Source organism: Elgaria multicarinata, chromosome 11, assembly GCF_023053635.1.
Source record: "Elgaria multicarinata webbii isolate HBS135686 ecotype San Diego chromosome 11, rElgMul1.1.pri, whole genome shotgun sequence".
NCBI lineage: Eukaryota > Metazoa > Chordata > Lepidosauria > Squamata > Anguidae > Elgaria > Elgaria multicarinata.
This window is the reverse complement of record NC_086181.1, coordinates 25,730,267-25,756,619: the sequence shown is the minus strand read 5'-3', so window position 1 is coordinate 25,756,619 and position 26,353 is coordinate 25,730,267. Positions and strand designations below refer to the sequence as shown.

At 43.0% G+C, this 26,353-nt stretch overlaps 1 protein-coding gene across 1 annotated transcript; it reads right to left on the bottom strand.

Moving 5' to 3' along the window:
• Positions 1-5,097: 5,097 nt before the first annotated feature.
• LOC134405569 (vomeronasal type-2 receptor 26-like) lies at positions 5,098-26,272 on the bottom strand. Its single transcript, XM_063136815.1, has 6 exons — positions 26,241-26,272; positions 24,784-24,897; positions 24,014-24,203; positions 12,057-12,284; positions 9,748-9,874; positions 5,098-6,038 (listed from the first exon to the last, which is right to left on the bottom strand). Exons 1-6 carry the CDS (start codon positions 26,270-26,272, stop codon positions 5,140-5,142), a joined length of 1,590 nt encoding a protein of 529 aa, XP_062992885.1. The 3' UTR covers positions 5,098-5,139.
• Positions 26,273-26,353: the final 81 nt, after the last annotated feature.

Below are 26,353 nucleotides of genomic sequence, written 5' to 3'. Positions count from 1 at the left end.
CCTCGATACAATGGCAAATCTTCCCTCTACACACAGATTTCCCTATTTTCTTCTACAACACAACCATCATTCAAACCATCTGTATTTAGAACTGACTTCTAAAATGGTAGTTCAGTCAGGGGATAGGAATAAAAACTGAAAATGCCCAACATTACAGTAGTGGTCCTTGCCTGTTCCTAGTCCCTTCCCTATCTCTACTGCTACTCGGTATATTTATGAGATATGCCAGTCTTACTGTTAGTTTTGTTAGTGTAAATTGGAACTCCAGAGGATTTTCATGAAACAACAAAAGGAATTGCCATCCTGTCTGTTAATTAAAGTCGAAGATGATTATAAGTTCAAAGGGGAGTATTCCCTGTTGAATTGCTAGGGGAATAACATGTTTGCCACATCTGTGGATGGGGCACTTAGTCCTCATCTATACCAAGCAGGATATTGCACTATGAAAACAGTATGAAAGTGGTATTTAAAAGGCAGGAGCCGCACTACCTCTTCATAGCAGTATTGAAGTGCACTGACAACTGTTGCGGCCCATTGACACATACGATATACCACTTTCATACCACTATATCCTGCTTGGCGCGGCTCCTGCCTTTTAGATACTGCTTTCATAGTGCAATATCCTGCTTGGTGTAGATGAGGCCATGGGCTTAGAATTCCTCTGTGAAAGAACAGAACTCTCCTCTGTTTTTAGGTATTGTTTTGATAGCAGAATATTACGGAGTTAAATCCAAAAGATCCCTAGTTTAGAAGTTGTGCAAGAATATGACAGTCAGTAAGGACCTTGCTAGGCGAGGCCTTAGTGCGCTGTGAGGCCCGGTTTCCCTGCTGTGTGTCCAGATGACGCACAGGGGAATCCGGGCCCAGGCCGCACTGAAGCCTCCCCTAACGCGCCATAAGCGAAGTTGCTTATGGCGCGCCTTTTCCGCAGCCCCGGCCTGAGGCCGGTGCTGTGGAATGTCTAGCAAAGTCCGTGGCTTTTTGTGGCGGGAGGGAGAGGGGGGCGGAGGGCAACACACAGGATGGCGAGGGGGGCAGAGGGCGACACACGGGACGGCGAGGGGGGGCAGAGATCGACACATGGGAGGGCGAGGGGGGCGGAGGGCGACACACGGGAGGGCGAGGGGGCGGAGGGCGACACACGGGACGGTGACGGGGGGCGGTGGGTGACACACGGGACGGCGAGGGGGGCGGAGGGTGACACATGGGATAGGGAGGGGACGGAGGGCGACAAACGGGATGGCGAGGGGGGGCGGAGGGCGACACACAGGAAGGCGAGGGGGCGGAGGGCGACACATGGGACGGCGAGGGGGGAGGAGGGTGACAAACGGGATAGTGGGGGATGGCGGAGGGCGACACAGGGGACGAGGATGGGGAGGGAGGGTGGATGAGGGGGCTTAAGTAAAAAACAACTTACCTTGTCTGGAGTCTTTGGGGTGCACATGGCCCCTTTAACAAAACAAAAAAAAATAGCCGACGCTACAGGGCTTCCGTAGTCCCTGCGCGTCGGCCATCTAGGAGGCGGGGAGGCGCGCACTAAAGTTAGTGCGCCGTCGCCCCACCTCCATGCCAGCTTATCCGGCTGGGTCTAGCAAGGCCCTAAGTTTCATTCAGGAAGTGTGAATTTATACTGTTTAGTAGAAGCAAAAAGTATATTTTAACTCATGAAACGTAAGGCTTTTCTGCATAGCCAAGTATGGTGTGTTTATCACTCCCTACCCCAGGTTCCTCTTGAGTTCTTTAGATGATGACTTGACCCTCGAGTTTCAAGTGTTTCTAAAGAGCACTGTGGCAGGTTTTTGTTTTTCTGTTGTTGTTTTTTAAGAACAGGGAAACTGCTGCATTTAATTGTAAAATGGAAAACAAAAAATAACTTTTATCACAAGTGTATTTAGTGGTATTTCACTATACAATAGTGCCTAAGTGCTCTCTTCATGGATCATTTGTAGATTGGTTGTGTTGTGAAGTCATTTGTAGATTGGGGTGGGCGATGTTTCCTCCACTTGCCCACTCCTGTACACTGGGCTGCGTGAGCCTCTTCTGAGGTTCAGTTTGACCTAGTGGGTGTTGGCAGCTACCTGCCCTTGCGTTGAAATTGTACACTCCATTTGAACCTTTACCCTTGCATCAAAGAGGCCTTTAAGACCACTGTGGGTGCAGGGAGTGAAGTGAGCAATTCGGGGTGTCACAAGCACTCGGGCTGGGGGATGACACTATTGTTGCTAGAATGTTTGCGCTTTTTAATACAGCTTGCGTTCCTTGATATTAATCCTTTGCTATTCTTCAGGATAAAACTCACCAAGAGCAGCCTCCTCTAAGTAATCTTTTAACTGGTTTCTTTTCTCTTCTAATGATTGATCAACAATTAACAATTCAGTTATGATATTGCGCTCAAAACCCTTAGCAAAACAACAACAACCCAGGTTCTCCCCACACACACACACTCACACACACTTTGTCATCAAAGTGATATAATTGTCTAAACAATTGAAAAGTTTTTTTTTTCTTTTTTACCAGCCATGTTATTTTGATCTGTATATCCACTCTACGGCCTTCGCTGGACCTAAGGTTTATCCTGGGATTGTCCCGGGGTCATCCTTGCCTGCTCCTGGGATCCCCTGTGTGTCATTTACATGAACAGGGATGATCCCAATATAAACTTTAGGTCAAGCTAAGGCCTATGTTGTTCTGTCGTTAAGCATCCACTCCCGACCCAGTGCTCCTGTTTCTTTTAAAATGGTCTCTGGCTGGTCTATGCACTGAGTAAGAATGCTAGCCTGAAAATCATAAGTTAAATCTTGCTTTAATCAGCATTTTACTATAATTTTTGCCTCCTGAAACCCTCCCCCATAGCTCCTTTCATTATCTCTTCCGCTGTTAGAACTCATACAGGTGAGGACCCCTGAAAGTTTTGTTTCAGTTCATTAATCACTCAAACATTCCATGTTGCCATTCCCAACTGTAAATTTGAATAGGAGGATACTTTCTCCAAAAAGTTATGTAAATTCCAAACTTGTATTTGCTTTAACAAAATGAGTACTTGAACATGTGGAGATGATGATTTTTGAAAAGTGCACAGCTTTTTTCAAAATGTACATCCCCCCACCCCAAATGCACAACTTTCACAAAATGTGCAATTTTTAAATCACCCACGCTTTCATCGGGGGGGGGGGATTATCAAATATTTGTGGATTCTTTGGTTCAGTTTTCACAATCTATAGCTGTTCATTTGCCACAATGTCCCCAAACAAACAGTGATCACAAATGCGAGAGGAAATTGAGGTGAGACAATCAGTGAGTTAAAGTTTGAACAGTCTTATCATTTCTGAGTATCACTCATTCAACAACCCTAAACAAAAGTTCAGCCATGTACCCCCAGACCCATTTTCCTTGCACTCTGGCCGGCTAGTTTCATCAGGAAAAATACAGCTACAACTTCAGTGGATATCTTTGAAGTCTCTGGGAGTGCATTTATACACTATGGGCCTTGCTAGACTATGCCTGATAAGCCGGCAGGGAGGCGGGGCGACAGCGTAATAACTTTAGCGCACGCCGCCCTGCCTCCTAGACGCACAATGCACAGGGACTCTGGAAGCCCTGCAGCATCGGCCATTTTTTTTTTTTTTAGTGTTAAAGGGGCCACATGTGCCCCAAAGACTCCGGACAAGATAAGTGGGTTTTCTTTTCAAATTAAGCCCCCCACCCAGTCCTGATCCCTCCCCATGGCCCCCTGCCTGCTCGCTCGTCCTCCCCCCATCCGCCATCCCCGATCCCATCCCTGATCTCCCCCCCTGCCAGGCCGATCCCCGGCTTTCCCACCCCCCTTGCCAGGCCGATCCCCGGCTTTCCCACCCCCCTTGCCAGGCCGATCCTCGGCTTTCCCCCTGCCCCTCTCCCTCCCTGGGATCCCCCCCGGGCTGATGGCTTTTCCCAGCTACTCGTGAGTAAGCGAGTAGCCGCAAAAAGCCATGGACCCTGCTAGATGTTCCGCAGCCCCGGCCTCGGGCCGGGGCTGCGGAAAAGCCACGCCATAGGCGACTTCGCTTATGGCGGTTCAAATGAGGTCTCAGCACGGCCTGACCCCGGATTCCTCTGTGCGTCATCTGGATGCACAGCAGGGAAACCGGGCCTCACAGCGCGCTAAGACCTAGTCTAGCAAGGCCCTATGTCCTCTTCATTCCTAGGAGTATTTTTCTTCCATTTCAGGGGAAATTATTGCACTGACACATCACCTGAGTATTTTTCTTATTTTTCAGGTAAATGTTCAGATGTGCAGTGTTGGAAGGAAAAGCCCAATATCATCTAAAGCGCAACTTGGTTGGGCTGGGCTTTTTAGGGGCACTATTCCTAAATCTCTCCCTAATGAATAATTCTTCCAATTATTCTGATCATGGGTACATAGCATTGTTTGTAGCAACACAGCATTTATTCTGGCAAGAAATATAATCAAGTTTACCAAATCCAACAATAACATATACCATTACCATTTCCTTGTTCTTAATTTTGGTCACATGACCACAGACAAAGCATTCATTTTGACAGCTGGTGACAACATTTTGGATCACATGGTCATTGTTTGAGTTACCTGGGGTCATATCATCACCATTTTGGCAGCAGCTTGCTAGCAGTAGCAGTACAGAACCTTAAATAAAAAAGCAAGGTGCACTGAATATTCCAGATATCAGTTGTATTATTTAATCAGGTTTGTACACAGGAGAGAATTATCAGTCTCATTGCCAAAAACGTTCAGGAAGCACAGTGATTATTTTTTGCATTTGTTTGTAGCCAGAGCATCATAGGCTTCCGTGCAAAGGTTCTGAAGGAATCCTCTGAGTTTCTTACACAGCCTTAGCTGCTACAAATGTATTATAAAGTTTTCAAACAAGAAAAGACCTTACGAGCTTGTTGAAGAGCTACTGAATGTGAATTTAAAGGGATGATATTAAGAAGGGTATTTTTTTTCTATTTATATGATGGTTTTACCTTAACTAAATCTTGATCCAGTTCTCTAAAGTAGGGGAGATTTGCAGAAAGAATCAATATGTGGCAGCTAGTGAGAGGGAAACTCTGAGTTATATTTCGATGCACACACAAAAAATTCTAAAATACAAATTATAGCAAAAGGCAGATAGACATTCTTCAATATTTTCTCATTAGCTGTTCCCTGTTGTTCAGCTCAGGCCTCAACACAATAATGTAACATTTGGGGAAAAAGATGCAAACCAGCAATCCAGCACTGGAGGCTAAGATGGAGAAGATCTCCACAGCCACCATGTATTTTCCTTTGGTGCTTAAGTAGGATGGAACAAAAGACAACCAAACACTGCAAAAGACCAACATGCTGAAAGTGATGAACTTGGCCTCATTGAAACTGCCAGGTAACTTCCTGGAGAGGAACGCCACAGTGAAACTGATAATTGCCAAGAAGCCCATGTAGCCCAAGGCACAGTAAAACATTGTCACAGAACCCTCATTACATTGCAGTAGAATTTTTTCAGCCACTGAGTGCATGTCGACATCTGGGAATGGAGGAGACATTCCCAGCCATACAATACAGATCCCTGATTGGATAAGGGAACAGGAAAGAACAATGGAGCTGGCTTGCTCCTTGCCCAACCACTTCCTCATTCTGGATCCTGGTTTGGTGGCCATGAAAGCCAAAACTACCATGATGGTTTTAGCTAGTACAGAAGAGACAGCCACGGAGAAGATGAAGGCAAAAGCTGTTTGACGGAGGGGACAAGTTATCTTCTGAGGTTGGCCAATGAATAGCAATGTGCAAAGGAAGCAGAGCAGAAGGGACATGAGAAGAGTGTAGGTAAGGTTCTGGTTGTTTGCTTTGACTATAGGAGTGTTGTGGTGTTTCATAAATGTCCTCAGCACCAGAACTGTGCTCAAAGAAAAGGAAAGAGCAAAGAAAGCTAAACTGACCCCCAGAGGTTCTTCATAAGACAAGAAGGTTATCATTTTGGGAATACAGTAATCCTGATTCTGGCTTGGATAGTCTCTTTCTGAGCATGTGTTGCACTCACCCATATCTATGGAAGAAAAGTTGCATTTCAGTTCAATAACAAAAAATTTGGAAATCCCACCAATCATGTTTGTTCTTCTAAATCATTCCCCACTTATATCAGAGAACTCAGGTCTTTGCTAGACCTACCGCCTAATCCATGCAGGAGGAGTGGCAATCCCATGCTACAAGTAGCATGGGCTGTCATGACTTGCTAGACATGGACGCACGGGGGAAAGCAAAGCCGTCATGTCCGCCATGTTGTTGTTGTTGTTGTTGTTGTTGTTGTTATTTATATAGCACCATCAGTGTACATGGTGCTGTACAGAGTAAAACAATAAAATAGCAAAACCCTGCCTCATAGGCTTACATTATTTTTTAAAGGGTCCTGACGCAGGAACACTCCTGCATAGGTAAGGCCCTTTTTATAAAAAAAAAAAAGACCCTTTACCCCCTCTGCCCATGAGTCCCCCTTCTCCAGCCAGCTTTGTTTTCTCCCTCCTCTGATCTTCCCCCCCTCTCCCACCGGCTTTATTTCCCCCATCCCCGCCAGCTCCATCGCCCGCCTGCCATCCCCACCAGCAATGTTTCTCGCCCGCCAGCCCCGTAGCCCGCCCACCAGCCCTCTTCCTCCTGCCTTTGAGCTCTCCCCCTCTCCTGCCAGCTTTGTTTCCCCTCCCACCTCCCCTGGGCTCCGATCTTGCCCCCCTCTCCTGCCAGCTTTGTTTCCCCCACACACCTTCCCCGGGCTCAGCCGCTTGTCCCAGCTACTTGCAAGTAAGTGTGGTAGCCGGGAAAAGCAGCAGAACCAGCTAGATGCCCACAGTCTCGAGCTCAGCCTGGGACTGTGGGTAATACCAGGCCAAAAGAGGTTCCAGTTAGCCCGGGCCAAAGGAGGTTTCAGCCTTGGCTGACCCCGGGATCCCGTGCGTCATCTGGATGCACAGAGGTGAACCCGGGGTCAGCCCAGGCTGAAACCTCTGTCTAGCAAAGCCCTCAGTCAATGTTGACACTAAATGTGTTGGAGACATAAAGCAGAATCTTATGTTTTAAAAACAAGGATCTGGTAGATAAATATGTGGCAGCCTTGCAAAAGTGTCAAATGCAGTTGTCAGCAAAAAGAGGGAGAGACTAGCTCTGGTGCTGGTTAAAGGATTCTTTATTTTTCTTGTTTTAAAAAAAAACTTTTCTGCTTTAAAAGATTTTTTTTTGTAAAAAAGCCCAACGTTTCAGATGTAGGGAATCCTTCTTCAGGGGCTGTTTTGAGGTATTAGCTGGTAAACAACCACGGTAAACTGTTTTATCAAGCAACTGTACTGCTGGTTTCTCTCAAGTTTTCTCTCGTCAGTGCAAGGGAGTCGCCCCTTCAAGTTGCAGTTGTCATGCAAAGGAATAATTGAATCTGCAACCACTCATTTCCAGTGTGCTCATTGGTTTTGTTCCCCCTCTCAGAAATTTTGCTGTGGCTGCCAGAAGATTTTTATTGCCTGTGGAACTGCTGTGTTTGAGAATCCCAGTGAGCAGGAGCTGCTAGGCCCCAATTTTAAGAGATGTCTTCTCTCTTCAATGTATTTATTACATTGACATGCCAACTATTACCCCCTTACATGGAAACCAAAACAGTTTACATGGGCTTCTTCTTCTCTATTATCACAACAACCCTGTGAGCACGGTTAGGCTGAAAGTTAGTGATAATTCCGAAGTAACCCAGTGAGCTTCATGGCTGAATGAGGTCTAGAACTCAGATCTCCCAATTCCCAATCTGATATCCTCACTGATACATGTCCCTGGGTCATCAGAAACACCTATAATCTACTCATAATTGTTTGCAAATTGTTGTTGTCTTAGTTTGTTTTGTGTTTATTTGTGTTCATCAGATTAGTGTTTTTCCCCCTTTCTTTTAGATGATTACATAGCAAATAGTCACACACAGAAAGAAACATGCACAGATATATCAGATACATGCTATTCTGTAATTTCTTCCCACATCCCTCTCACAAAACCTTTTTTTTTATTTCCCCCTTTTTATTGTGAATATTTACAAAACAGAACAGAAAATAAATCATAAACAGAAAAGCAATGAGTCGTTACATGTATAGGAATATCATCATTTTTTCTATCAAGTGTACTGTACATTTTATTTTTTAAAAAAGGAGTGAATTATGCATAGGTTTCAAGAAAAGCAGATTTAGGCCTTTGCTAGACCAGGCTATATCCCTGGGTGATACCCGGGATCGTCCCTGTGTGTACAGATGATGCACAGGGGATCCCGGGCTCAGGCAGGGATCAATCCTCCCTGGCCCTGGGATATAGCCTACTCCTTCAAGCCTGGTTTTTCCCGCTGCCTTGGGCTGAGCCCGAGACCGTGAGCATGTGGCCCATTTTTGTGGCTTCTCACAGCTCCGCATGATTACTCACTTGGAGCTGGGAGCCACACTGCCCCCATCGGGGCTAGGATGGGGGGAGTGGGGAAACCCATTTTTTTAAAAAAAACACACCTTACCTTGGCGCACAAGCATTTGTGCACTTCGTTCCTTTAAAAAAATAAAAAATGGCGGGCACGAAGGCTCTCCTCCAGAGGTCGCCACGCCTGACATGTAAACGAGGGCAGGATCTCGTGTTATTCACAAGATCCATCCTGGAATATGTGGTATGTCTAACAAAGCCCCAAATATCCATGTATTTATCCACTTGTAAATTGTGCCTATAAGTTCAAGTGTTGATACTGTTATTAAGTCCACAATCCATTACATTATGGGAGGTGAACATTTGTCCTTCCAACATGATAATATACTTCTTTTAGCTATCATCAGGGCTCTGAAATCCATTTGTGATGACCAAGTGTTCATGACCGAAAAGATGAATAATATTAATAATAATAATAATAATAATAATAATAATAATAATAATAATAATAGTCTTACCAGCCTCTCCCTTTGGATCAAAGTGGGGATCAACATTAACACGAAAATATAATATAAATCAAATACATAAAATTAATTAAAAGAGCATATAAAACCAATACAATATTAAAATAACAATCAGGACATCTAAACATTCTTAGGCTTAGAATTCATCTGGGAAAGCCTTTCAGAAGAGCCTAGTCTTTATAGCTGTCTAATACTCAGAGAGAATGTTAATTGACCAATGTCCTGTGGAAGGCCATTCCACAGTCTGGGGGCAACAGAAGAAAAGGTCCTCTGGGTAACAGATATCACTTTGAAAGCGGTATGTGGTATGTCTAAATGGCCCCTAACAGTTGTCAGTGCATTTCAATACTGCTATAAAGCAGTAGTGTGGCTCCTGCCTTTTATATACCACTTTCATAGTGGAATATCCTGCTTGTTTTAGATGAGCCCATACAGTGCATTGCAGTGGTCTAATTGGGAAGTTACCAGTGTGTGTATTGCTGTGGCTAGGTTATCCCTGTCCAGGAAAGGCCATAGCTGGCAGATCAGCTGAAGCTGACCCCAAGTATTCCTGGGCCACAGAGTCCACCTGGGTGTCCAGTGACAAGGATGGATCTAGGAATACTCCCAAGCTACACACCTGCTCCTTCAGAGGGAGTGCAACCCCATCCAGAACAAGTCACTTACCCAATTCGCTGACTCCAGAACCACCAACCAACAGAGCTTCCATCTTATCAGGATTCCAATCCTGTATTAAACTGTGGGTATCACAAATCATTGCAGCTAATCTCTTGTATTACACCCGTATATGTAATGTATATTTCCTACCTTCCTGGTTTGAAACCTTCCCTTCTGGACATGGGAAGCAATCATAGCAGCAGTGTGGCTCCCCCTCCTTCACTCGCTTGCTAGAACCAGGATGGCAGCTCTCAGTACATATAGAAAGTGGTCGTGTCTAAACCATAGATTACAGAGCAGAAAAAATGTAACAGGTCATGATAATATATATCCATTCACTTATTTTCTCTTATTTGTGGCACAACCCTATACTCAAGATACACCAGGTGATGGGCTGTAGGAGATGACGAAAAACCTTCCTCTGAAACAGCTGGTACAACATCTTTGTCACAGGGTAAGCACTCACCCCTAAGGCTTTTGTTCTTGAATAACAGCTATTTTATGCCTTTTTATTATAGCAGAACTTTGTTGCAAATCCAGGGATGTGTGTTTGTAGAAGAAAAGCGGAGTTCCAGTTAACATAATGTTTTCATAGTGCAAAATGATCTAGGTTCATATTAAAATGTGAACTACATAATGAATCCCCCATCCCAACTTTTACATACTAGTTGTGTATTCATGAATGCCATTTTCCAGACTATTTTGTGACACTTTTTTGAATTATTCAGATGGTGGGAATAACCACTTTATTGACTTGAGAGGTGATACTTTAGCACCTGCTGGAAGACCAAAGACCAATTTCAAAACTGAATGTAGAACTTTAGATTTTAAACAGGCTAAATATATAAATATTATATCTGGTTGCGTTATATGGGACCAGTTTCAGTTGATGCTGCTGAGAAGCAGATTATGCACTTAGAGAGGGTTGGATTCAGGTCCTATTGGAATTTTTTTGTATTTGGGGCATAAAAAAAGTTTTTTTAAAAAATCGGTATGTATATGTGTGTGTGTGTGTGTGTGTCCCACTGATGAAGACCTTGTGGGTCAAAATGCATTTGTGATTATTGTTTGTTGTATATTTGTGGATGATTCTGTTCAAATTTTAAGTGTACATATCTGTTTTATGATTAAATATATTTTCTATGGACACATTATTTCATTTCAACAGTCATAGATAGCTCCACTTGAATTTGGCACAACATTTCTAATCAGTCTCCTTAAACCTATTTTGTTCTTTGGTTTGTTTTTGGTTTAAGATAACACTCTTTTATCAGATTGTCTTATTTATTTATTACGTTTATATACCACCTCATAGCCAAAGCTCTCTGGGCTTAGATAGGGTGACCGTATGAAAAGGAGGACAGGGCTCCTGTATTTTTAACAGTTGCATAGAAAAGGGAATTTCAGCAGGTGTCATTTGTAAATATGCAGAACCTGATGAAATTCCATCTTCATCACAACAGTTAAAGGTGCAGGAGCTACAGTTTACTAGAGTGACCAGATTTAAAAGAGGGCAGGGCACCTTCAGCTTTAACTGTTGTGATGAAGAGGAAATTTCATCAGGTTCTCCATATATACAAATGACACCTGCTGAAATTTCCTTTTCAATACAACTGATAAAGATACAGGAGCCCTGTCCTCCTTTTCATATTGTCAGCCTAGCTTAGAGAGGGTTCGACCACTATCTGCATTCTTAAGTCTAGCTCATAATGGCTTATTGCAGCAACTTGGACAGGGTTCACTTGGTGGTTTCAGATGAAGGAATGCTCTGTGTCAACTTGCATGAAGGGATGGTCCCCACCACCAGTTACAAAAAAGGGCAAGATATTTGAAAGGGTGACAATAGTGCAACTCTAGGAGTTTTGATGAAATGGATAATCTATAGCTGTTCCAATTGAGGTGATGTCCTGGTTTTAACACTGAAACAGTGTCAGTTGCCCTGATAGATGATCTCTATCTAGCTTTCTATCTATCTATTGCTCGATAGATAGATAGATCTTAAGCTCCCTCCTTTACTTGCTACTGTCTGCTCTCAATTATTCTTTCTAGTCTCTCTTTGTCTCCTGTCATTTCTCTATTCATTTCTGTTCATTCAGTCTTTTCCTCTCTAGTCTGCAGTCTGCCACTCCCTGTCTCTGTTTCTCTCTTTGATACATCTCCCTCTCCATCCCTGGTCTGCAAGCAGTAGGCCCCACTTGCTCACCAGAACTCAAAGGGTGCACCATGCTTGCAGGAAGAGCATTGGATTCTTCCTGAATTATATTTATATTTCCTCCAGCAATTTTTCAATTAATAAAGTCAATTAAAGAGCAACCATGACAGAAACTTGTGAAGCCTCTTTCATTTGTTTTATCATTACAAAATGTGTTGTCATTCTGTAATGAATTTAAATTTGGGCAACAAGACAGATAATAATTCAAACTGGATATATTTGCAGAGAGCTGACAGTTGGTTCATACCTTGTTAAACCAGTTGTGCCATGTTATGGCATCCTCATCAATGGTGAATGCATGGTCTGGAGAAGCCTGAGGAACCATGCTCCCAACTTTCACACGGAGAAAGGAATCATTGGAGAAAAATTTCAAATTGATAATATCCAGTGCAGCTACTATCTCCCCATTCTCATTGAAGAAAACCTCATTCTGAACATTGTTGTTAAATGAGACTCCTGTAAGAAATTGATGGAGCTAGATTGAAAATGGAAACATAGGAGTTTAGAATTGATTACTCTTTGTTATATAAGACTAAAGCCCAACAGCAGGAGAGAATGATGTCATGGATGATGTTCAGGTATGCAAAGATTGATGGAGGAATTGCTTCCCATTTATTTATTTTAGGGTGACCATATGAAAAGGAGGACAGGGCTCCTGTATCTTTAACAGTTGCATAGAAAATGGAATTTCAGCAGGTGTCATTTGTATATATGGAGAACCTGGTGAAATTCCCTCTTCATCACCACAGTTAAAGGTGCAGGAGCTATAGTAGAGTGACCAGATTTAAAAGAGGGCAGGGCACCTGCAGCTTTAACTGTGGTGATGAAGAGGAAATTTCACCAGGTTCTCCATATATACAAATGACACCTGCTGAAATTTCCTTTTCAATACAACTGTTAAAGATATAGGGGCCCTGTCCTCATTTTCATATGGTCACCCTAATTTATTTATTTATTTATTTATTTATTACATTTATCTCCCTCCATTTTTCCTCTTGCAAGGAATCCAAGACAGCTGAAATGGTCTCCCCTCCTGTCCATAATATGGAATTATGGCAAATAGCTATGGCAAAAAAAAAAAAAATGAAACTTGCTAAAGACAACATCAAAACATCAGACTTTTATAAAACATGGCAGGATTTTAGTTTATATATGGATCACAAACAGCAGTATTTGACAAAGCCTTTCCTTTGATTACAGAAGACAAATAAAGAAAACTTCTTACATGCCCCTGGATTCCATGTATGTAATCGGTTGTAAAGCAATGCAGAAAAACTATGAATAGAGTTTAAGAATACTACCCTTTCTAAATAATTGGATTTGAGATTCAATGTATTTCTTTTTATTATTTCCTTTATTTTTATTCTTTATTTTTTCTATTTCATTCCTCTATTGCTTTTGTTGAAGAAGAAGAAGAAGAAGAAGAAGAAGAAGAAGAAGAAGAAGAGGAGGAGGAGGAGGAGGAGGAGGAGGAGGAGAAATGTGGACAGTCATATAAGACAATACAGCCTTTTGTGGACCCAGAGGGAAGCTCAGAAATAATGACACAGACACCCCTCCCTGGATCTGCGTGTGAGAGTGTGGGAATCTAATTAATCCTTTCTCCAGGCAACTAGCCTGTGTTATGGGTAAGCCACTCGGCCAAGTTAGGAGTCGGATAAAACCTGGCTCCTTTCTTGAGCTACACTTGTGTGCTTGGGGGAACCACCCCATGTCACCTCAACTCAGAGCTGCACAACTCTGAGTAGGTGAGACAGAGAGATCCCCAAAGGCAAGACATATATCCTTAGTTGTGAGCCACACAGCCCATAGAAAATCAGGCCTCAGAACTTGCCAATCACCATAAGATGCCAACGAGTGGACACCAAACCTCTTCTGATCTCCTATGATTCCCGCACACCCCACCATTGGAGGTTGCCAAGCCTCACATTCAGATCCTGCAGGAAAATAGTAGTAGTAGTAGTAGTAGTAGTAATAATAATAATAATAATAATAATAATAATAATAATAATAATAATAAATTTTATTTATTTCTTACCTACCTCTCCCTTTTGATCGGGGTGGGGAATAACATTAATACAAAAATACAATATAAATCAAATACATAAAATTAATTAAAAGAGCATATAAAACCACTACAAAATAACAGGGAGCCCAGGGAGCTTTGGCTGTTGGGTGGTATAAAAATGCAATAAATAAAATAAATAAAATAAATAAATAAATAAATAAAACAATCAACACATCTTAAAAATTCTTGCTTTAAAATTCATCTGGGTAGGCCTGCCAGAAAAGGCTAGTCTTTAAAGTGGTCTTACATTCAGAGAGAGAGGGTCCTCATCTACACCAAGCATGATATTTCACTATGAAATCAGTATGAAAGTGGTATATAAAAGGCAGGAGCCACAGCAAGCAGGATATAGTGGTATGAAAGTGGTATATGATATGTGTCAGTGGGCCCCAACAGTTGTCAGTGCACTTCTATACCACTATAAAACAGTAGTGTGGCTCCTGCCTTTTATATACCGCTTCCATAGTGGAATATCCTGCTTGGTGTAGATGAGGCGAAGGTTAAGTTGATGAATCTCCTCCTGCAGGTCATTCCACAGTCTGGGGGCAACAGAAGAAAAGGTCCTTTGGGTAACAGTTGTCAGCCTAGTTTTAGCTGACTGAAGTAAGTTCTCCTCAGAGGACCTGAGTGTGTGGGGCAGATTGCATAGGAGAAGGCGATCCCACAGGTAACCTGGACCCAAACCATGTAGGGCTTTAAAGGTAATGACCAACACTTTGTACTTCTCCCCAAAACTAATTGGCTGCCAGTGGAGTGATTTTAATGTTGAGGTAATATACTTGTCCCTAGGTGTACCAGTGACTAACCTGGCTACCATATTTTGAACAAATTGAATTTCTGAACTAGGTACAAAGATAGCCCTATGTACAGCACATTGCAGAAGTTGAGCCTCAAGGTTACTAGCGTATGCACTACTATCTTTAGGTCTTCCAGCTCTAGGAAAGGGCACAGCTGACGTAACAGCCATAGCTGATAGTAGGCATTTCTGGCTGTTGAATCGATCTGGGCTGTCATTTGGAGCACTATCATTACCTGCATTGAACAGGTAAAACCATCTGCCCTTTAAGGTTCCCCTGTAGATAGCATTTTTTTTTGGATGGCAGATCATACATCCCTGCCCATCCTTGGAGAGAGATGAATTTACCTGAGGGGGCAAGTTTGATCACAAAGTACAATTATGAGGCCATCCAGGCATCCTCCAGGTCTGCCCTAGCCTGTGAAGTTGTGGACTTCCATTCCAAAAACCTTATAATATCACCCCCCAGTTGAGCACCACACCTGCGGTGGGGTAAAACCAACTAGACTGAACTGTTTATGGAGGAGTTGCCACCGTAGCATGCCTCGCCTGCCACCTCACTGGATGGAGGCCAACTGACTGAACCCAACTGCGTGCCAACAGTTACCCGCCTCACTCTATGGCTGGCCCGGATGCCAAGCCATGCCATGCCTGTAGATTAGGACCCCCATGGGCTGTGGTCTCCTCCACCAGTCTGTGAAAGGAGCACAATTATTAACATTGAATTGGCAGTAACTGCACCCATCTTGCTTTCAGAATATACACTTATGCATACCCAAGACCGCCATCTCTCTATGGCCCAGACCTTGGCATCTCCTGGCCCCCCTGCAGTGCCGACAGACCAATTTTGAATGGGTGTCCAACTTGTATAATCACATAAGCCCAATATCTAAAGGGGCTTTTTGGCAACCATCAAAATGGTACTGGATAAGGAGCAGCCCCTTCCTTGATAAAATAGTAAGCATGCTCTTTCCCCAGTAGGGTAAATTAGAGTCAAAACTGCAACTGGGCATATATACCCTCTTTCAAGAGCACATGGTACTAGCCATGTTCTGAAGTGGCTTCTTGGCTAAATGGTACTGGTTAAGAAGCCACCCCTTCCTATGGTAAAAAGTGAGTCAAGTTCTTTACACTGGAGGGTGAAGAAGGTCAGACTTCATTGCCAGGCACCTTGGTCTCACTGGCCAGGTTTAGGACTGCTCTGTGATTAACTTAGCATAGAGAAAATTGAAAGAGCCTACCTGATCCCTCAGACAATCCTGCTCTTCCAGCATCCATCAAACATAGAAATTTGCCGTGCTACCTGCAAACCTCTTTCCCATGGCAGCAAGGGGTGGGCCTGCCAGCTTACCTCCTAAGGTTCATGTAGATACCTCCCATGGCATAGTATCACCCAGAATTCCAGCAGTTAGTCAACTAAGGTGGGCCATAATGCCTAAAACTCTTCTCTCAGCTCTGAAAAAAGTTAAATTCCCCACCTGCTCACTGGTAGAATGCCTGTGTGCCAGGGACCAAGGGCTTCTGGCACTCACCTCTCCTGGATCCCAAGCATACTGGGCATAGGATCTTGGTACTTCAGAAACCTGGACATCCAGCTGCGTGATAAGGTGTCACCGATATCCTTATCTCTCCCAGAAGTATGGAGGGCAAAATTAAGGTTAATTAAGGACAACCAAGACTCATGGCCCTAATCAGCCCCATTCCCTAGGTTTCTTAGATTACAAAGAGGTAACTACATGAAGAGTGCCAGCTGTCAGGCCAAGATGAAGAGGCTAATAGAATGTAAGCCTATGCGGCAGGGTTTTGCTATTTTATTGTTTTACTCTGTACAGCACCATGTACACTGATGGCGCTATATAAATAAAAGAAGAAGAAGAAGAATTTGGCCCAAAGCCTGATCCTACTACAAAGGAAAGAACTCCAGGTATGACAAATCTTGATATCCCTGCTTCTATCACAGGCCAAGGCCTAAATGTCTATGCAATGATGAGGAAGACCGGCCCCATCCTGGAATCATATAAATGTCCAATAAAGGAGCCAGTGTGGTGTAGTGGCTAGAGTGTCGGACTGGGAGTCGAGAGATCCAGGTTCTAGTCCCCTCTCGGCCATGGAAACTCACTGGGTGACTTTGGGCCAGTCACAGACTCTCAGCCCAACCCACCTCACAGGGTGGTTGTTGTGAGGATGAAGTGGAGAGGAGGAGGATTATGTACACCGCCTTGGGTTCCTTGCCAGAAAAAAAGGTGGGATATAAATGCAATAATAAAAATAAATAAATAATAACCAACAAGGATTAAGCATGCCCAACCTATTGGAACACTTTAAGACGTGCAAGGGGGGGATAAGGGATGTACCTAAACATGGCTGGCCTTTACATCCTTAGCTTCATTCTGGTCCAGGTGCTCCATGCAGGCCTTGTGTTCTAGGACAAACAAGTGGCACTAGATCCATTGAGAAGGGATCTAAACTATGAAGAGCCATAACAAAAAAAATGTGTCCTCCCTATATGAGTAAGGGCCAAGTACCATCTTAATTGGGCTGGAGCCCTTCGGCCCAGAGGGGACTTATGTTCTGAATGAGGCTCCCTGGGTCCCCTAACCCCATTAATCTGGGGAGCATCCTTAGAATGGATGGGGATGTAGGAAATGGAACATACAAGTCAGAGATTGCACAGTTTCCTGGTGTAAGCACTCAAGAGCAAAACTCCCAGTAAGTCAGGCAGAAGAAACCACTACCCTGATGAGAGCCCACACAGTCCAAGGACCAGCTAGGTGGATCAGAATGAGTGCTGTCAGCACACTCTCCCAGTACTGACCAGGTGGGCATCATGAATTAAATCCAGACTCCAGTCCCAACCCGCTCGCTCCACTGCTGTCTCCCATCCAGCTGGAAAGCAAAAGCGGCTGGGGTGTGTGGGTAGCTTGCCTTTATAGGCTTGCCCCCACCTATGCTAGATGTTGTCAATGTGCCCAAGGCATGTTGTGCATCCTTTTTTCCTCCTCTCAGCCTACAAAAGCCTCCGCCCATACAGTTGTGCAGAGGACATGCAGAGATTGAGGGTTTTGGTAATACCAGACATGATGGTCTCCCACACAAGAAAGTTGAGAACATTACCTTCCACAACTGCACATTCTGAAGATTATTTCCTTGAGTATCCATCCTTGTCCTATGTCTGACTTTAGTTGAGGACATGGCATGTAAAGCATGGGCCACAGCATAGACAGCATTGTAGATGCTGTAACTTTGGCCAGTCATGCTCATTTCAAAAAAAGATCCAGGAAGGCTCCCCAGTGTTTCTCTCCCAGTGCAAAACTGAACTTCCATATCATCCCCTATTGTATCTGGGAATATACAGTCAAATGATTGTTGCCAAAAGTCCCTGATAAAACCATCTCCTTTTGTGCTGAAAGGATTTTTGCTCTCCACAAATGACGTGAATCCTGGTAGGTCATTGTAGTGAATCCTGAAGGAGAGAGTTCCATGGAATAGTTCTGTATCCCAATTCCTTTGGTAGGTAAATGCATTGATCTCCATCTGGGCTGTCATAATCCATACTTTGCCATTAATTTTGCCTGCCTTGTGGTCTAGTTCTCCTAAATATGGCAACCATCTAAAAACAGCAAAGGAATATGATTCTGCATGAACCACCACTATGTTGACTTTCCTGTCCTGCAGTTTAACATATATTTTTCCTCCGTATTTAAACATGCCATTCAATTCTGTGACATAAGTGAATTTGGGGATTCTTTCTATGAAGCCAAAACAGATACCTTTCTTTAAAAACATTGGAGACACAGTTTGCAGAAATCTTTCTCCATTGTCTTGATCTACATAAACAAGTCCAATCCACGTCCACCTGAAATGTAGGAGCAAGGAGAGAATCCCCTCATTCTGAAGAGCTTCCTGAGGAACTATCTGATAGAAGGGAAGTCCTGGGGTCTTATCATTCATGACCGGAGCAGTGCCATATATGAACTAAGGAGAGATTGGACAAGTGGGTCTAAGTTGATATTATTTCTTTATTTATTTACAATATTTATATGCCTCTCCCAAATTAAAATTTTGGAGCGGTGGACAAATAGAATAAAAATAAAAACAGTATAAAACACATTTAAAGTACATTTTTAAAAGAAATGGTAATTTATGTCATACTTTCTAAGTTTCAAATAAGCTTTTTAAACATTCACAGTAGTGTGTGTTTAATTAAGGTCAAACAGTAAAAAAAAAAAAACCCATTCTACTATGAAGGACAGGGATGCAAACCTCTGAGTTGTTGCTATGTGATTTCAATGTCTGCCTTTATTTATTTATTTATTTATTTATTTATTACACTTATATACCGCTCCCATAGCCAGGGCTCTCTGGGCCGTTTACATGTATGCTCTATTGTGTTTCAAATCTGCTGTGCCAGGCTCAGGTAGGAGGAAGAGAGCTGCTGGCCAAGGTAATTTCTGCCTAGAGCCTGTGTAACTCCCACCACAGCACCTGGAAGTTATCAGGGTGCTTGAGAAGCTAACTTGCTTCAGCTGTGGGAAAAGAAGGTGGGTCTCGTCCCTGCGTGGAGGGGTCATCAGAAGCCCGAGAAGGGCACTGGTTGGTTAACAAGGGTCATGGGGCTTGGGGGCCAAAGAAGAGATAAAAAGCCCCATGAAGAAGACGTGCAAGGGGGGATAAGGGATGTACCTAAACATGGCTGGCCTTTACATCCTCAGCTTCATTCTGGTCTAGGTGTGGTGGTGTGTGCATATGTCAAGGGGGAAGACCAGGTCCGAGGCAACCAGGAGGGGGTTGCTGTGAGTTAGAAAGGTTTTTTTATGTTTTGAAGTGTGTGGGTATCTTATAGAGGGCCTGTCACGGTTGCGGCTGGGTGTGGGGACGTTTGACTATATTGGGGTAATGGCTAAGTGCTAGAACTTTTCCTCACCTTTCTACCTCACCTTTCTACCTCACTCCCTTTTCCCTATTTCCCTTCCCTCTTCCCTTTTTAAGAGGCTTTTTACCGACCAAGGCCTTATGTGTTAGTTTTAGTGATAGCAATAAATTTGCTTTGGTCCCTAAATGTGTGTCTATGTTTTATTCCCTGAATATCTGGCTCGTCGCGGTTGTGGAAAAGGCTAGGGAGGTGTGTTGCCTGGGAGTTCAGGATATTTAGCCCAGGAGCCTACCTTGTAGGGCTTTCAGGTAGACCCTGACAACCTCTACATCTACCATGATAAAGGGTTAATGGGGTGGGTGGAGGGGTCATTCTAACATTAATAAAATTGAAAATGTTTCACCAATCTTCCTGAAAGAAATGCTGGTTTTACCTAACCTGAAAAGTTCAAGATTTGTGAAAGATTGTGGGAAGGAGGGCAGTTTAAAGTAGATTTAAAATAATAATAAAAAAATCTTTCTCACTATGATTGCTGGATTTGAATTGGTGAGTTTTTCCCCCCTGGTCTCCCCAGAAAATGAAACATTATGACACCTGTGTTTTTTTAAAAAACAGAAAGCTTCATTGATTTCAATGGATCTCCAATCCCTTGCTGCCTGGTAAGCTCCACTGTATTCAATGACGCTTACTCCTTTGTAAGTCTGCTTCAAATCACAGCCTTAATTTGACTTTTTGCCTCCTCAGTGTTTGGGACCACATACTTACTAGGCTATAATTTCTAGGGCAATTCAGTGGGATTTACTTGAGAGTATATACATGCAGAGGATTGTGCTATAAATAAATATGATGTACAACCTCTGGTTATCCCAACTCAAGTAGGTTTCATTAGTAATTTTTGGTTGCTAAAGTTACCCTGCAATCACATGTATGTTAACTTGAAAGTAGCTCCCATTGTATTCAATATGATTTATTCCTTGATAAGTGTCATAAAGCTTTGTTGTCCCTTCCCCAACACACACATCCCTCTTGATCTATTTTGCTTTGTAGGGTGACCATCCCACCTGGAAAACTCAGAGACCTCCAGGGAAATAAGGCTGACCGGAGCAATCGGAGCTGGGGGCCAACTTACTGGGAAAACCTTGGCCCAGCCGTTGAGATAGGCCTTGTTTCCCCAGTGGCCTGGTCTTCTTTCCCAGGAAGTAGGAAGCATCGCAAGACTTCCAGTGAGACTTCCCAGGCCAGGGACCAGCTGAGATCTTGTGTGATTCAAGAGTGCACCAAAAAGCCCCCGGCTGGCTGATCTGTGCAGAAGCAGCAGCCAGCATTGCAGCAAGGTGGATCTGAGGCAGCTTGGCAGCAATCACTCACCCAGTGCAGTGGGAGAATGACCAGTGGATGGACAACAGCAATGACCAGATCAGCGGAAGGAACGGTGGCAGTAGACTGGGGGCCGATGACAAGCAGCAGCAGCAGACCAGGCAGACAAGCCAGGAGAAAGAAGACAACGGTGATGATGAGTGGTGCAGGAGAAGTGGTGGCAGACTAGGCAGCAGGAAAACTGGTGAAGTGGGGGCGCCGGAGGTGGGAGGATGAAACGAGGAGCAACGGGCAGCAGCATTACCAAGGTGGACAGACTAGTGGCGGCGGCAGTGGGACCAGGCCAGCAGCACCACTGGGAAGGTACGTGGCCAGCAGTGCAGCCATCCTCCGCCTCCCCATCCTCAGCCATGTGGCACATGTGGTTTGGTTTTCACTGCCTGGGCACCTGGGCCAGCACCTTAGGGTTCCAGCCAGCCCATCCCTTACCTCAGCGGTGCATGCGACTTGATTTTGAGGCCTACCTGGGCTTGCAGTGTAGCCCTTTGTTGATGTTCAGTGACTGTGTAAGCTGGCTGCTTGGGTGATAATGATGGTGATAATGATAATGGATGATGATGGTAATATAATGATGATGATGATGATGATGATAATGGATCATGGTGATGATTGTGATTGTGATAATGATAATAGATGATGATGGTGATATACTGTTGGTTTTTATATTTTTGATGATATAATGGATGATGGTGATGGTGATGATGGCGATGATGATGATGATAATAATACAGTGAGGGTGAGAGGAGCAGTCTATTGTTATTTGGTTTTTCTTTCCTCTCTCTTTCTTCCCCTGCAACTTAAAGAAAACTGTGCATGGAATTTAATTAGACTTTATATCATTTCTAACTTACCCCTTAAGTTGATGGTCATTAGGGTGGAAGCCTCACATTCCACATTTGAAACTTTCATTGAAAAGAAGTGAAGTTTATGCTTAAGTTAAATCTCTTGGCTTCAGATGTTGGAATAAACAACAGCCATTTGTTGAAACTATTGTATGGAGGGAGAAATAACTGGTTGAAAAGTCACTAAATGATTAATAGATATTTTGGTTTCAGTTTTGCCTATTTTACTTTGCCTGCTTTAATTATAAGAAGAAAAGATGCCTGTTCATATTAAGCAAAAGACCTGTTTAAAGCTTGCAGATGTCTTCTGTCTCATGTGTGGTCAGACAAAACTTACTCTGCAATGAAACAAAGGGCACTGATGAGCTGCAAAATCTTGCTGCTGGCTTTTTATCCAGCATTATAAGACTGGTATAAAATAGGTGGCAAACAGTATAACAGCATGTAATCCTCTCACCAAGGAAAAAGTTGGCTTTTTTATGTGCCATTTGTCTGTCTTTAAATAAATTGAGAGTGCACCTGGGAAATGTAATAATGTGCTCTATATTAAATATATATCGTAAATAATGTCAAGTAGCAGAACTATGTCAGTCCCAAAGCTGATTAATTCACTATGACTTCTCTTCAGGCAGTACCTTTAAATTTTAAAGATGCTCCATTTAAGCTTGTGTATGTGCATTTAAGCCTTGTTTTATAGATTTGATAGGGTCCAAAACATCTGGAGAGCACATGGTTGGGTACAGCTGTTGTTGATAGGATGAGCATATGAAAAGGAGGACAGGGCTCCTGTATCATTAACAGTAGTATTGAAAAGGGATTTCAGCAGTTAAAGCTGCAGGAGTCCTGCCCTCTTTTGTATCTGGTTAAGAGGGCAGGGCTCCTGCAGCTTTAACTGTTTTGAAGAAGAGGGAATTTCACCAGGTGCTGCATGCATATAGATGACACCTGCTGAAGTCCTCTTTTCTATACAACTGCTAAAGATGCAGGAACCCTGTCCTCCTTTCCATATAGTCTGCCTACGCACATACAGAAACTAAAAGTAAATGTTAATTTCTGATACATTGAATGTCTCACATGTTCTTTATTTCAGTGATTTTAATATTAACATATTACGTAGAAAAGTTTTGTCTTAATTGTAGAATTAGACCATGTGACCAAGGTCATGACCCTTTGGGGGCCAGACATGTCTAGTTGGCCCCACCTTGGGGGTGGGCATGTTGAGGTGGGCACACCTCCAGTCATCCATTACAAAAAGACATGAAATTCATTAAACAAAAAAACCTTACAGTTTGGAAAACAACATTAAGGCTGTACAGTTTCCAACCAAGCACCAAAAAGGAGGGAAATTGGGAGTTAAGGCTCACAAGCCTTTAATGCCACATCCTCCCTAAGGAGGCAGGAAGTTCAAGTGAAATTCTCATTCTACTGAAGCAGATAAACCATAAGGACAGGATGGAAAATAGGATATGCAGAGGTGACTGTGGGGTTGTGGAAAACTGATGACGGACAACTGAGGGCCACCTACTTCTCTTTATTTGTTTAGAGCAGCCCTTCCCCAACCTGATGCTCTCCAAAGGTGTTGGACTACAACTCCCATCATTGCAAGTCAGTACGCCCCATGGTCAGGAATGCTGAAACTCTGAAAACTGCAGAGCCTTAACATTGTTTTCTAAACTGTAGTTTTTTTCTTTAATGGATATATAGTGTCAGGAATTCTTAGAAGAACTCTGCAAGGCGTGTAAATTCCATTGTTGCCATACTTTATCCTGGCTTTTCATAACCTGGTTTGTCAAGGTGTGTTAAACTGCAAATCCCATCACCCCCATTCTAGAGGTGGTTATGGGGATTGTAGTCTAACACACCTTCAGAATACCATGTTGGGGACAGTTGTCATTGTCAGTGCACTATCCTGAATATGCAGTTTTGTTTGTGGAATTTGGATCCTGTCTTTCCTTTAAATAGTACTCAAGAGAATTAACAGAACATATAACTCTATTAAATACCAAGAAATATTATTACTTTGAATATAAACTGATCACCTTGTGGGACATATAGCGATATAAATGAAAATGTCTTTTAATGCTGGAAGAAGGTAACTAGCAGAATATTCCCATGTTCCACATACATGCAAGGAAACATACCCCACCTGTGGAATCTTATAGATATCCAGGATATTTGCTATGTGAAGAGAGATTTCAGAGTCCAGTCCTCCAATAACTGCAATTAGATTATTGTGTGTGTCACATACGTAGTTGGGGACCAATCTCTCCAGTGGTGAGAAAAGTAACATGGTTGCATGATAGGTTCTCCTTGCATTGTCATAGCTGTCATAGATACGGAAGCCCAAAGTGAGATTAGGTAATATTTGAGGGTTTTCATTGATCTCTTTTACTGCAAATGCAAAAGCCAGGAGGTGCTGGTAATTCTTAGGCACTATGCTGGAATGAGAGTCACAAAAGGTTGGTTAATACATGAAACACACAAACACATGCCATTCATCTGAAATAAATTGCTTTCTCCATGGTAAGTGGTTTAGTAAGGCTTCATACAACAATGTGTACATTGGAGGAAATTGGATAGAAACATGTACATGAGGGAAAGATACAAATGAAAATAAGTACAACTCATCATGCTTTCGAGGGCATCATTGGATGAGTGTTTTATTGCACGCTCACTGCAGGCCACTTATGGATGTTCACACTTCCTTTACATCTGCCTCCCACGAACCCTTTTATTCCAATGTTTTTATGTAAACTGGATTCTATGTAAATCCAGTTGCAGACTAAGGCCACAGCTAGACCTAAGGTTTATCCCTGGATTGTCCAGGGGTCAAACCTGTTCATCTAGGTGACACACAGGGGATCCAGTGCTCAGGCAGGGGCGAACCCTGGATGATCCCAGGATAAACCTTAGGTCTAGCTGTGGCCTCAGCGACAGGACTCAGGTGGAATCTCTAGGACTGATCATTCCAGTGAAATAATAAATGGAAATGAAAACAAGGAATAATGTAATCCTTACAAAAGATCTTCAGGCAAATCTGGTAGGGATCCTTCAGTAAAGGATGTTGGATTGGAGAGGAAACCGCCATGACTAGCAATGCCACCAATAATGAAGTCTCCTGTCTGAGGATACCTGTGAAGTGGAGAGTGAGGATCACGGATGCTACTTTTAACCATTTGAGCCTGACAAATCATCTGATAGATCAGTGCCAGCAGCATCTTCAATACAATGGCAAATCTTCTCTGTACACCTAGATTTCCCGATACTCTTCTACAACGCAACCATCATTTAAACCTTATGTACTTAGAATTGACTTCTTAAAAGATAGTTTAGTCAGGGGATAGGAATAGAGACTTAAAATGCCCAACATCACAGTACTTGTCCTTGCCTGTTCCTAGTCCCTCCCCTATCTCTCCTGCTAATCAGTATATAACATCTGCCACAGTTTTATTGTTAGTGTCAATTCGAACTCCAGAGGACTTTCTTGATGCAGCAGAAGGAATTGCTATCCTTTTGTTAATTAAAGTGGGAGATAATTATAGGTTCAAAGAGGCATATTCCCTGTTGAACTGCTAGGGGAATAACATGTTTGCCACATCTGCACATGGGACACCTTAGGGTACATCTACACCATGCAGGATATTGCACGAAGAAAGTGGTATATAAAAGGCAGGAGCCACACCAAGCAGGGTATAGTTGTATGAAAACAGTATATGGCATGTGTCAATGGGCCCCAAGAGTTGTCAGTGCACTTCAATACTGCTATAAAGCAGTAGTGTGGCTCCTGCCTTTTACATACCACTTTCATACCACTTTCATAGTGGAATATCCTGCTTGGTGTAGATGAGGCCTTAGCATTCATCTATGAAAGAACAGAACTCTACTCTGTTTTTTAGGTAATGGTTTGATAGCAGAACATTATGGAGATAAATCCAAAAGATTTATCCAAATTATACAACTAGTTTAGAAGTTGTATAAGAATATAATAGTAAGTTTCATTCGAGAAGAATGAGTTTATACAGTTTAGTAGAATTTCAGAGGAAGAAAGAAAAGTATATTTTAACTCATGAAATGTAAGGCTTTTCTGGATAGCCATGTATGGTGTGTTCATCATTCCCTTTAGATAATATCTTGACCATAAAGAGCACTCTGGTAGGGTGTGTGTTTTTTCTTTGAAGATCAGGGAAACTGCTGCATTTTATTGTAAAATGGAAAATCAAAAATCATGATTATCACAAGTGTATTAGTGGTATTCCACTATATAACAGTGCCTAAGTGCTCTCTTTATGAGTGATTTCCTGTGGTCTGGGTGTGTTGTGAAGTCATTTGTAGCTTGGGGTGGGCGATGTTTTCTACACTTGCCCACCCCTGTACATTGGGCTGCTTGAGCCTTTTCTGAGGCTCAGTTTGACTGAATGGTTTTTGGCAGCTGCCTGCCCTTGCATTGAGATTGTACACTCCACTTGTGCCTTTACCCTTGCGTCAAAGAGGCCTTAAAGGCCACCATGGGTGCAGAGAGTGAAGTATGCAATTTTGGGGTGTCAGAAGCACTTGGGCAGGTGTCCACTGTTCTGTCTGCAGTGCCTGA